The sequence below is a fragment of the Oreochromis aureus genome, linkage group 23, assembly GCF_013358895.1.
Source record: "Oreochromis aureus strain Israel breed Guangdong linkage group 23, ZZ_aureus, whole genome shotgun sequence".
Classification (NCBI taxonomy): Eukaryota; Metazoa; Chordata; class Actinopteri; order Cichliformes; family Cichlidae; genus Oreochromis; species Oreochromis aureus.
In genome coordinates, this window is record NC_052963.1 from 40,050,598 (window position 1) to 40,062,881 (window position 12,284).

At 46.8% G+C, this 12,284-nt stretch overlaps 1 protein-coding gene across 1 annotated transcript; it reads right to left on the reverse strand.

Annotated features, from left to right (window-relative positions):
* Positions 1 to 3,549: 3,549 nt before the first annotated feature.
* LOC120436260 lies at positions 3,550 to 7,961 on the reverse strand. Its single transcript, XM_039606964.1, has 2 exons — positions 6,877 to 7,961; positions 3,550 to 4,562 (listed from the first exon to the last, which is right to left on the reverse strand). The coding sequence occupies exons 1-2, from the start codon at positions 7,951 to 7,953 to the stop codon at positions 4,494 to 4,496; spliced, it is 1,146 nt and encodes a 381-aa protein (XP_039462898.1). The 5' UTR covers positions 7,954 to 7,961; the 3' UTR covers positions 3,550 to 4,493.
* Positions 7,962 to 12,284: the final 4,323 nt, after the last annotated feature.

Genomic DNA, 12,284 nt, shown 5'->3' on the forward strand with positions numbered 1-12,284 from the left:
TAATAACCATAATAATTTATTTCAATTGGTGTGAGTGTTTTATTTTCATACCACTGCTTGTTATGAAATGCACAATGTCATAAATAAATTGATTTTCTGCATGCACTTGCCTTTTTCATTATGAGGTTGTGTCAGCGGTGTTAGCTTTAGTCTGAGGGCAGTAATACAATGAATGACTGGACTGACAGCTATCACTAACAGCTTGTAATCTCCCTACCCCAACTAATAAATGATAGAGGAACTCCCCCAGAAAATTTCTTTCTTTACAAATCAGCTGGGTTGATTAATGCTTTTTCGCATCCTTCACTGCTGACTGAAACAAAAATCTGTAAAAAATAAATTACAATAGGTACAAGAAACACGTGACACGCGAAACAAACAGAGAAGGTATCATTTTCAGATGTATGATGAATTAATATAACATATGAAAATCATAAAAACTGTTAGATAAAGCTTATTTAAAGCTATACATGTTAATAATTTCTATATGTGTGATGATATGACATGCAACATTTCCTTTACACTGGGCCATCAGTTAACAAGGAAACAGAGCACACACACACACACACACACACATAAACACGCTACGATCATCGTAGTAAGATACTTATTGATTTCATGTTTTTATTAAATGCTTTTATTTTGAAGGCCAGCTAATGAACCCACTTGGTTATATAATCATCCACCATTATGTTTAGTGGTGAAATCGAAGCTAAAACAGTAAAGTGACACGAATGAGCGGAGCTATGGAGACATTATACAGCGCTCTCGGCTTCGAGTGGGTTGACGGCAGGAGCATTTTATTTTTTCTCTGTCTTTTTCTTCTGCTGGCTCATGTTCTGAAGAACCGAGTGCCGAAAAACTTTCCTCCCGGACCGTGGGCTCTCCCTTTTATTGGTGATCTTCATCGCCTGCAACCTAACAGATTCCATCTGCAGTTCGAAGAGGTGTGATACAAAGTAACGATTATTATTATCGTTGTTGTTAAGAAGAAGAAGAAGAATATATTCATATAGAAAATGTATTTTTCAGTCAGTTGTTCCACTTTGCTAGAAAGTTGTTTAACCTTTTCTTCTAATTTCAGCACGGAGTTTGACATGCTTGTAGCCGATTCTGATAAATCTTTCAGCTGGGCATTGTGGTTTTCCATCACGGTTCTCAAAGCTGAAATGGCCTCATCATTTTCAGCCCTCAGCACTGCAATTTCCCTAGAGTATCACAAATGTCCGCCTTCATTTGAGTTATTTTGGCGTCCACAGAAGCAATCGCAGACAACACTTGTTTATTGCCTTGTGTATACTCCTCATGTGCAGAGCTAGCGGGCGTGCTAGCGGGCGTGCTAGCTTTAGCGCCGTCTTTTTCAGCCGAGGCCTCACCAAGGTCGGTCGCTTCAATCGCCACTTGCTTCGGGTTTGTCTTTTTTGGTGGCATTTCTGAAAAGAGTGCGCTCTTGACAACCACTGTATTGCTTTTTAAGAAAAAGATGTGTTACTTCGATGATTATCGCAATTTCCACAAGTCAGGTGCAGGAGCAACTGACACACGTCTTCACCCTGTCATAGCCTACCCGCTTATTGGTAATCATTTAGACTTAGATTGGGTTACATAGGGCAGATCTTTTATTAGACTTTAAAACACTCGGTAACATAACTAACAGCCTACAAGCTTAGTGTGAGCTGTATTTCAAGTCGCTGCTATTGTCCTTTCAGCATCTACTTTTTGCTGCCGAGTGTCCCGTAAAGAGACATTAAATATTTGTAAGCAAGCATTTCTGTTTTACTTTATTAGCTGCTTTCAGTTCTTGTTTTTGTTTTTATTTGCTTGTTTTGTGGTTGTTGTATTTTTTAGGACATAATTTTCCAGGGGTCCGTTCTTCGTACCTCGCTTACTACATCCAAGATCAAATGACACATCCAAGATCAAATCATCGCGCCAACTTTGAGCTCGCTAATACGGTTCTCCGAACACACCTGTTGTTGACGATTAGTATAGCTGGATGAAGTAATCTGAGATCACTGGGTGGCTTAAAAGGGGCTACGCATCGATAGTAGAAACATTGATCGGCAACCCTTTGATTGGTCGGCGAAGATGTCGAAGGAGCGCGCTCAGTATTTTTCGGCAGCAGAGCAAGAACTCTTGATTGAGGGATTTCAGGAGTTTCAGAGTTTAATTAAAACGCAAGGGAACACTGCAAAGGCTGCAAAAGCAAGGAGAGAGGGCTGGCAGAAAGTTGCTGACAAATTAAACTCGTAAGTAATTTATTATATTATATTACATTATATCCTCTTTCACATTAGAGCCACAACAGGACCCACTAGAACATGGGAACAAGTAAAAGTGAAATGTAAGAATATTCTACAGAATGGTAATATTTATCACTTATATTGCTTTTAGTCTCTTGAAAAGAGACCCTGAAATAATCTGTTTGTTTATAACAGCAACCAAGAAAAGGGCAGAGCAAATAAAGACAGGTGGTGGTCCTGCACCCCCTCGTCACACCCCGGCTTTTTGTACTGTGACATTTATTGACATTGTGGGGTTTTTGTGTGTAGTTTTACATAACACTCCATCACTTTTACCTGTTCCCATGCAAGGGGTGATTGAAGCATGCACAGTAAGTTGGGAGATATATATATATATATATCTATATCTATATGAGAGAGAGAGAGAGAGAGAGAGAGTGTGAGAGAGAGAGAGTGTTAAGTAAATAATACCCTCACGGGAAAATCAATATCTCTCTATGAGCACACTGTCGCGCTGAGCTAAAGGATCCTGTCTATCCCGCAATATCCGCTGAATTCTGGAAACTCTCCTTATCAATCTTGCACCTTCCGCAATGGGTTGCTCGCGTACAAACAGACAGGACATGGCTGCGACAGACTTCCCAAATCCACCTTCGCTTTTATAGCCGTGGTCTCTCATCTTGATTACACGAAGTGTGTTACTATTACTACTCTAAAATATGAATTACATCTGAAATAATCAAATACATGAAATAGAATGATTAATAATACATTTCCCTTTTTTTAGGAAATGACCTGTATGTATCTGTATGAAATCAATAAAAGAATCAAATACTGCATTATCTTTAGTTACATTGATAATATTTATTTATGGAAAAACAGTGGAGAAATATCGCTGTTGCTTTCGTATAAGTGAAGCAGACATACCTGAGTGGCCGCGATCTAATCCTGTTTACATAAAGTAAGCCTGCTGCTCCCAAGCAGGTTTACGCCACGGATCTGTTGCTATGACAGCAAGTCCCGGATGAGCTTCGAGAACCGAATGATCCAAGATCACGCGAAATCGTCAACAATCAAATCCAGCTAACTTACTTAGCGAGGTACGAAGAACGGACCCCTGGTATCACATATCTCACTTATCACAGTTGCTACAGTCTTAGTTTTCTTTTAGTTATTTCCTGTTTTACTTTGAAGGTTGGTATTCTCACGTGTCTTGGTTTAGTCTTACTTCCTGTTCGGCTCTTTGTCTTGCTGTCACATGTTGTTGATTTGCCTTTATTGCACTGTTACGTCCCCCCCCCACCGTGGTGGAAGCAAAGGTAGGAAGGGGACAGCAACACCGGACAACCACAATCAATGAAGGAGGAGGACAACAGGACAGTTAAGAATCAGGCAGGATTTATTGCTTGCTTGCCTTGATAGTCAACTTAACAGAAAAAGGTGGGGGGAGGAGGACTGGGCGGTTGAGCCAAATCAAAGAAAGTAATAAAACAAAAAGAGGTCGATAGCTTCCAGGGCCTAACTAAAACAAAAAGGCAAAACAAAAGGCCTACCTAGCTGCTCGACAAAAAGTCAGTGAAAACATACAAAAGTGGCATCAACCGCATAACCTGGTGTGTCTAACAGTTTAAAACCTGCAACCAGTGTATAGGGTACCCCAGCTTACCTGTCCCGCCTCCCACCACACACAATACAAAGAAGCCTGTTTGCAAACATTTGTCACAGCAGAAGCCAGCAGCCACCAGCTGGCCAGGGAGCTGCTCATTTATAGTGGTCCTCGGCGTGTGATTGGCCAACTGGGCCCAGTCCGGCCAATAGACACATGCCAATCAACTTCGAATTGGCCAATAGGAGGAGGCTTGACACCTGAAAGATAAATAGAACACAACAGCAAAGCCACATCTCTTGGCACGTAACGCCCCCACCCTTTAAGAACCAAACTCAGGGTTTGGTGACATCTCTAAACAGCACGGGAGAGTGCGTCTGCTACAATGTTTTCTGAACCTTTTTTGTGATGAATATTGAGAGTATAATTCTGAATAATCAGTGACCAACCCATAAGCCGCTGGTTGTGATTATACATTCTAGAGAGGAAAACTAAAGGGTTGTGATCTGTGAATACTTGAACTGAACTCTGACCTGACTCTATATAGACTTCAAAATGTTGCAAGGCCCACATCAAAGCAAGGGTCTCCTTTTCAATGGTAGAATACCTGAGCTGATGTTTATCAAACTTCCGAGAGAAGTAACTCACAGGATGGTCAATGCCCTGGGTATCCTCCTGGAGAAGCACCGCTCCGGCCCCAACTGCGCTGGCATCTATTTCCAGTTTGAATGGTAAAGAGAAGTTAGGAGCAGACAAAACGGGGGTGCAACAAAGTAAGCCCTTGAGGCTTTCGAAAGCCTGCTGGCAACTCTCAGACCAAATAAACGGCTTTGAGGGACTGGTTAAGTCCGTCAGAGGGGCAGCAACAGAAGAGAAATTCTTACAAAATCGTCGGTAATATCCTGTCATCCCAAGGAAACGCCGCAGTTCTCTCCTGGTGGATGGTTGGGGGAACTCCCTAATCGCAGTGACTTTGGCATCTGCAGGGCGCACTTTTCCTAAACCAACTTGCTGGCCAAGGTAGAGGACACTGCCTCTAGCAAAATCACATTTGGCAAGGTTCAAAGTGAGAGATGCGTTTTCCAGGCTAATGAAGACTTCTTTCAATGTAGCCATGTGGGTTGACCAGTCACTGCTATACACAACAATGTCATCCAAGTATGCTCTGCAGTTAGGGATGTTTCCCAACACTTTATTGACCAGTCTCTGAAATGTTGCAGGGGCATTGCACATGCCAAAAGGCATAACCGTATACTGCAGGAAGTGGTCAGGAGTGACAAAAGCTGAAATATCAGATGCTTGCTGTGTCAAAGGCACTTGCCAATACCCTTTTAACATATCAAGCTTAGTGATGTATTTTGCAGGCCCAATTTCATCAATGCAGTCATCAATAAGAGGTAAGGGATGTGCATCTGGTACAGTGACAGAGTTCACCTTTCGGAAGTCAGTACAGAATCTTGGACTCCCATCTGGCTTTGTGTCTAGGAGACATGGTGAACTCCAAGAGCTGGAGCTTGGCACCGCGAATCCATTCTGAAGAAGATACTCAACTTCCTGTTTTATGATTTCCCTCTTTGGTGGACTAACCCGATAAGCGCGCTGTTTGATTGGTGTAGGGTTAGTCAGCACCACATCATGTTTTATGATAGTGGTTTGAGACGGGATGTCATTGAACAGAGATGGGAATCCCAATATGAGTTTTATGATATCACTGCTCTGTTCAGCAGGAAGGTGGGACAGGTATTGTGGTAGTGTTGACAATATCACAGAATTACCTAGTCGAGCACTTTGTGGCTCAGCACCCCGTAACACCAACCCATCTTCATCTGGAGTAATCTCCACCTTGGAAACAGAAGCCATCGGGATGTAACCACTTGCTCTGGGACCACAGATGGCACAGTTGAAGGTTCACGAGAGTTGTACAGCTTCATCATGTTGACATGACACACCCGAGTAGGACGTCTGCGATCCGGGGTCTGAATAATGTAGTTGGTCTTGCTGAGTTTTTTCTCTACAACATAAGGACCAGAGAATTTAACGGAAAGAGAGGAGCCAGGCACGGGTAGAAGAAGGAGCACTCTGTCACCTGGCTGGAATGAACGGTCGACTGCCCGCTGGTCAAAGTGTCTCTTCATTTTTGCTTGTGAAGTGGCTAGTGCATTCCTTGTTGTTAGGGAATAAGCCCTCCTTAACCTGTCATTTAGTGTTTTGACATACTCTGGAAGGCTTTTGGTGTTGTCAACCGGATTAGCCAGCCTCTCTTTAAAAACCTTTAAAGGACCCCTCATCTCACGCCCAAACACAAGTTCACCGGGACTAAACCCCAGAGACTCTTGGGTTGCTTCACGACAGGCAAATAAAACAAGAGGAACACCTTCATCCCAGTCCCGTTGAGAACTATAACAGTGTTTCCTTAACATGGACTTCAAAGTCTGATGAAACCTCTCTAGTGCCCCTGACTTTCAGGATGGTAAGAACTCGAGGTTATGTGTTCAATGCCTAATGTTTTCAGGGCTTGGGCGAATACTCTAGACTTAAAGTTAGTGCCTTGGTCTGTTTGCACAACCTTGGGCAGACCAAAGGTTGAAAAGAATCTCAACAGTGCTTTGACAACAATCTGAGCTGTAATCCTCCGTAGTGGGATTGCCTCAGGAAACCTAGATGAAACGCACATGACCGTCAACAGAAACTGGTTTCCAGTTTTAGATTTAGGTAAAGGCCCCACACAGTCAACAATCACTTTTTGAAATGGCTCCTCTACTACTGGGATAGGACAGAGGAGCTGGTGGGATTATTTGGTTTGGCTTGCCAGCCATTTGGCATACATGGCATGTACGGCAGTATTGAACAACATCAGATTTCAGTCCTGGCCAGAAGAAATGTTTCAGAATTCTGCTGTATGTCCTGACCACCCATGGTCCTGACCACCCATGGAGAGGACATTTGGGGGTTACCCAAATGTCCTGACCATGGGTGGTCATGTGCTAAGGACAATACCTGGGTACGATAGGCAGTAGGTACAACCACCTGATAAACTGCAGACCAGTCCGCGTCTTCTGAGACCTCACTCGTCCATCTGCGCATCAGTAGACCTTCATCTGAGAAGTAAGCCAGCTTTTCCTTCTTGGCATCCTGGTGACTGAAGATAGAAGAATGACACTTGGACAGGGTTACATCATTTTTCTGTGCAGTAATGAACTCCTCTCGGGAGACTGGCAAATTCAGGATTTGTTGTGTTTTGTCAGCAGATGGAACTTTGGCCTGACCCTCAGATCCAGAGGTAAATGTGATCACGTCACCAAAGGGATCTGATCTCATAAAGGAATCGGCCAAGTCAGGGCCATACTTTTTTGTCTGGGCCCTCGTAACTACACAAGCTGGAAAAATGGCAGGCCGGTCTTGGGCGGAGTCAGAGTCCAGACTCAGCTCGGGTCTATCTAACACTTCAGGAACGGGCATGACCTTGCCTCCAGCAAGGTCATTACCTAGGATGAAGTCGATACCTGGGATAGGCAATGCAGAACGAATAGCCACTTTAACAATCCCACTGACTAAGGAAGACTGAATGTGAATGGTGTGCAAAGGGGCAGACACAAATCCGAGTTCTACTCCCTGGACAATAACCCTAGACTGGCAAAATGACTCCTCTGAAAACGGTAAGACGTCTTCTCTAATGATGGACTGAGAGGCCCCTGTATCTCTCAGTATCTTTACTGGCTGTTGATCTTTTAGATTCTCAGTCAGTGAAACCACTCCCTCTAGAATGAATGGTTTGAAACAGGGATCAGGGTGGTTATTGTTCGGTTGAAGTGCCCTCCCGCTCTCTGTAGCTTTAATCAGTCCCATCCCTTTTGGTTGTGAGGATAGCTGCTGTTTACGCTTTAATGCCTGACAATCTGCAATGAGATGTCCCTTTTTGTGGCAATAAAAGCATTCACGCTCACCATGGGGAGGGGAAGGTAGTCTCACTGGCCTCCCAGCAGAGCGACTAGACTCAAGCTGTGCAGAGCGAAAGGCTGTGGGTCTATCTGGATGAGAAATGGGTGAAAAAACATTCTTATGTGTTAACACAAACTCATCGGCCAACACAGCTGCTTTTGACATTGACGTCACCTTCTGTTCATTTAAGAACATTATGACCCTCTCAGGTAATGAATTTTAAAATCCTCAAGTAGCATTAACTCACGCAGAGAGACTCATAATCATCCCCAACTCCGTTAGCAGCACACCACTTATCAAAAAGAGCCCCTTTTTCATGTGCAAACTCCACATATGTTTGACTGCTGGACTTCTTGTGGTTTCTAAATTTCTGCCTGTAGGCCTCAGGTACCAGTTCATAGGCACGTACAATTGTTTCCTTCAACACATCATATTTCATGCTCTGCTCTAATGAAAGTGAAGCTACTACCTCTTGAGCTTTGCCCACTAATTTACACTGCAGTAAAATAGGCCACATATCTCTTGGCCAGTTCAGAGCAGTAGCTACCTTTTCAAAAGCGCTGAAATATGAATCTACCTCAGCCTCACGAAGGTAGGTACTAGAGCAATATTTTTGCTAACATCAAAACTTTTTGGGGAGACTTTTGGGGTTTCTTTGGTGGCATCTGTTTTCTGCCCTGATGACACCCTCAGTGCTTCTACTTCAAGCTGCTTTAACCTGATTTCCTTTTCAGCTTCTATCTCAAGCCTACGGATCTCCAGCCGGAGATCATAATCTGCTTTACGCACCTCATCCTTCTCCTGTGCCTCCAACTGTAAACGTAATAAACGAACCTTAAGCTTTGCATCACTGCTAGATGTCTGGGATTCTGGAGAGAAAGGCTTAAAGCGAGGCAGAGTTTGGGGAGCCGCATCTGACTTAACTTGGGCACCGGAGGTGTAGCAAGTAGAGCTTGCTCTTCAGTTCTCTCTGGAGAAGCTGGGTTAGCAGAGGCTCCAGGGGAAGCTAAGGGGTCCTGAGAAGGTACCTCAGTTATAGCAGGGCTACTTAAGATACCCAACTCGATTAACCCCTCCAACAAAGCCTGCTTAATATCCTTCTTCACTCCATATTTTGGTACGGAAAGTTTATACTGGGCAGCAATACTTAACAAGTCGTCTTTGCGACACAAGTCAATTTTTTCAACGCTAGGTTGATTAACAAAATCAAGCAGGTCAAAACTCATCTTTACCCGCAACCATGAAACACAGCCACCCTAAAACCACAACACACTTTCATCAATTTAGGTTGTCCACAGCATAAACAGATCCCGGACGAGCCCCACTTGTGTTACGTCCCCCCACCGTGGTGGAAGCAAAGGTAGGAAGGGGACAGCAACACCGGACAACCACAATCAATGAAGGAGGAGGACAACAGGACAGTTAAGAATCAGGCAGGATTTATTGCTTGCTTGCCTTGATAGTCAACTTAACAGAAAAAGGTGGGGGGAGGAGGACTGGGCGGTTGAGCCAAATCAAAGAAAGTAATAAAACAAAAAGAGGTCGATAGCTTCCAGGGCCTAACTAAAACAAAAGGCAAAACAAAAGGCCTACCTAGCTGCTCGACAAAAGTCAGTGAAAACATACAAAAGTGGCATCAACCGCATAACCTGGTGTGTCTAACAGTTTAAAACCTGCAACCAGTGTATAGGGTACCCCAGCTTACCTGTCCCGCCTCCCACCACACACAATACAAAGAAGCCTGTTTGCAAACATTTGTCACAGCAGAAGCCAGCGGCCACCAGCTGGCCAGGGAGCTGCTCATTTATAGTGGTCCTCGGTGTGTGATTGGCCAACTGGGCCCAGTCCGGCCAATAGACACATGCCAATCAACTTCGAATTGGCCAATAGGAGGAGGCTTGACACCTGAAAGATAAATAGAACACAACAGCAAAGCCACATCTCTTGGCACGTAACAGCACTCTTCAAAAAAGTCTCTCTTTGCATTATTAAATGAAATGTGATGACAAACATATTCAATGCAATATGAACCCTGTAAGGAGTATTACTGATAAAATAATACTGTAAACCATGTTATTAATGCATTCATCATAAGGCAGATTATATCGTAGCAATAAAAGAATCTCTGAATCCCAACACTGGCCCCCACCGAGCCGTGGACAAGCTCAAGCACCTGCGACCGCAGCGACCGAGGCACCAACAGCTGCGGGAGATCCTTGCCCTGTTCGGGGGCCCGCCATCTCCGGTACAGGAGGCCGTCGTGGGTCTCCAGATTGTTGTACTGGGAGTAGTAGGCCTTCACTTCGGGCCCCTGTCCTGACACCCCTGTCCAGCCTGGGCGTCGTGCTGCCTCCAGCCAGGCCCCCACCTGAACCAACGTCGCATCAGCCTCCTGCTCCTGCTTCAGCTGCTGCATGGTCAACGAGAGCCATCCCCCTCCGCTGGCTGTGGCCCGAGGAGTAGCCACGCCCCGTGCCTCCTGGGCCCGCTCTCCCTGCCGTTTCGCGAGGGGCAGCTGGCGTGGGTGCAGACAGATGGGTTGAGCAGAGCCAGTGTCGATGGTGTGCTGAACCAGCCGCGTCTGCCTGCAGTCTCTGGTTCCCTGCTTTTGACCGCACTGGAGGGCCAGAGTCTCTGTACCAAGAGTGATAGCCAGCTTCATGTGTCAACGCAGGCCCCCAGCGGGTCAGCAGATCAAGGCCAATGATGCACTGGTCTTGGATGTCAGCAAGCCAGAAGTCGTGCACCAGCTCCAGATCCTTCACTCGGATCCGCAACAGTTTCTTCCCCCACATGTCAGTTCTCTCCCCCGTCACTGTCATCAGCTGGGTGTTGGTGGGCGACCAACCCATCACAAGCGGCTTGGATGTTCCAGGAAACACACCAGGTCGTATTAGGGAAATGGTGGACCCCGTGTCCACCAGGGCCTGGCAGGGCTGGTCCTCAACACAGCAGCTCAGGTAGAGTCCCTTGAGGTGCCCGACTAGGCCCGCCACCGTGCATCGTTCTTGGAGGGGGGCAGGAAGCTGGAGCGGTGGTCCCCTCGCTGTACTGCTCCCCCTCTCATCCCCCTGAGGCCACATAGTTCTGGCCTTCGGGGCGGGCGACAGGCAGTCGCTCGCCACGTGGCCAGGCTCATCGCACCGGTAGCAGCGGTCGGTCGGTCGACGGGGACGCCTCCAGGGCACTGAGGGCTGCGGCCGGCATATCCCCGCGACCTCCCCCTCACTGTCGCAGTCTGCAGCTCTGATTTGAGGGTAGTTTGTGGGGCGCAACTGCTGGTCAGGTCGCGAGGTGAGCACAAGCTCGGCCCTTTCAGCCTCAAGGAGCGCCTCACGGAGAGTCTGAGGCATGGCCAGGCGGACGTGTTGGCGTAGTCGCTCTGGGAAAAGTCCTCGCAGGAAAGCATGCAGGCTAAGCTCCTCACGGGCTGCTGCTGGGACCTCTGGGTAGCCACGACGAGCATACAGCAACACATCCGCTGCAAAGGTGGCCAGGCTCTCCCCCGGCCTACGGCTCCGGTTGGTCAGCTGCTCCCTGCTCTGATCAGTGGAGTGCCGCTGCCCAAATCGCCTCTCGAGAGCTATGGTGAGGGCCTGGAGCTCATGCTGCTCTGACGGGGCTAGGTCAAGGAGTACCTGCAGTGCATCTCCTTCCAATGCTAGCGCTAGGTGTGTAGCCTTTTAAATCGCTCCAGCCATTATGCCTCGCGGCTAGCCATACTTGTGAGAGATAGGGCTCTAGCGGGGTTAGCCCGTTGTATTTCGGTACCTTAGCTGGTGTTGCAGGCATCACTGCTCGCTGTTGGGGGCCCGGCGTGTCGGTCAACAGAGGCAGCCCATGAAGCACTGTCCCAGCGTCGGTCGCGACGGGCTGCTGCCGCGGTGCGCTCGCGCCGTCGGGACCCGTCGGGGGACTTACATGGCCGCTCGCTTGCTCTCTCTTCAATCGCCCACTTCCCAAGCAGCGAATGCTCTCCTCGACGGCTTGCTCCAGCCTCTGAGTGTCTCTCTCCATTCCGGCGAGGGTGAGCTATCCCACTTCTGACACCAATGTGGCGAGCTCAGACAAGGAGGAGACAGAGGTATTGTTTGGCCTTGCTTCCCGCGAGCTAGCCAGGGAGCACAGCCGTTTATTAGCATAGGCAGACAAGCATACAACGCTAACACCACCGCTCGGCGCAGCAACAACAACAACACACAGGGCGCTCTCTCACCCCGGGAAACACACAGACGCAGAGAGAGAGCGTCACCTGTAACCATGGCAACGTAACAACAAAACATGACTGTCAAAACAAAACCCTGAACAGCCCTGGCCTGCTACAATATATACTCGTGTACACTATATATATACCTACACTGGAGTGTTTTATATAACGGAATCGTTGTGATAAGAATCTAACCTACATGTTCAAATCACAAGACCCACATATTTAGGTCAAATATTATCTACAATTACATTAATGAAGTGTGTGCCACTTGTTGTATGAGACATGT

Bases quoted from the DNA above. Each gene is read 5' to 3' on its own strand.
- LOC120436260 (XM_039606964.1), bottom strand. From the start codon at position 7,953: ATGTCAAAAGCAGCTGTGTTGGCCGATGAGTTTGTGTTAACACATAAG. The intron at 4,563-6,876 runs GTGGTTGTACCT...AACTGGAAATAG, and splicing joins ACTGGTCTGCAGTTTATCAG to ATGCCAGCGCAGTTGGGGCC.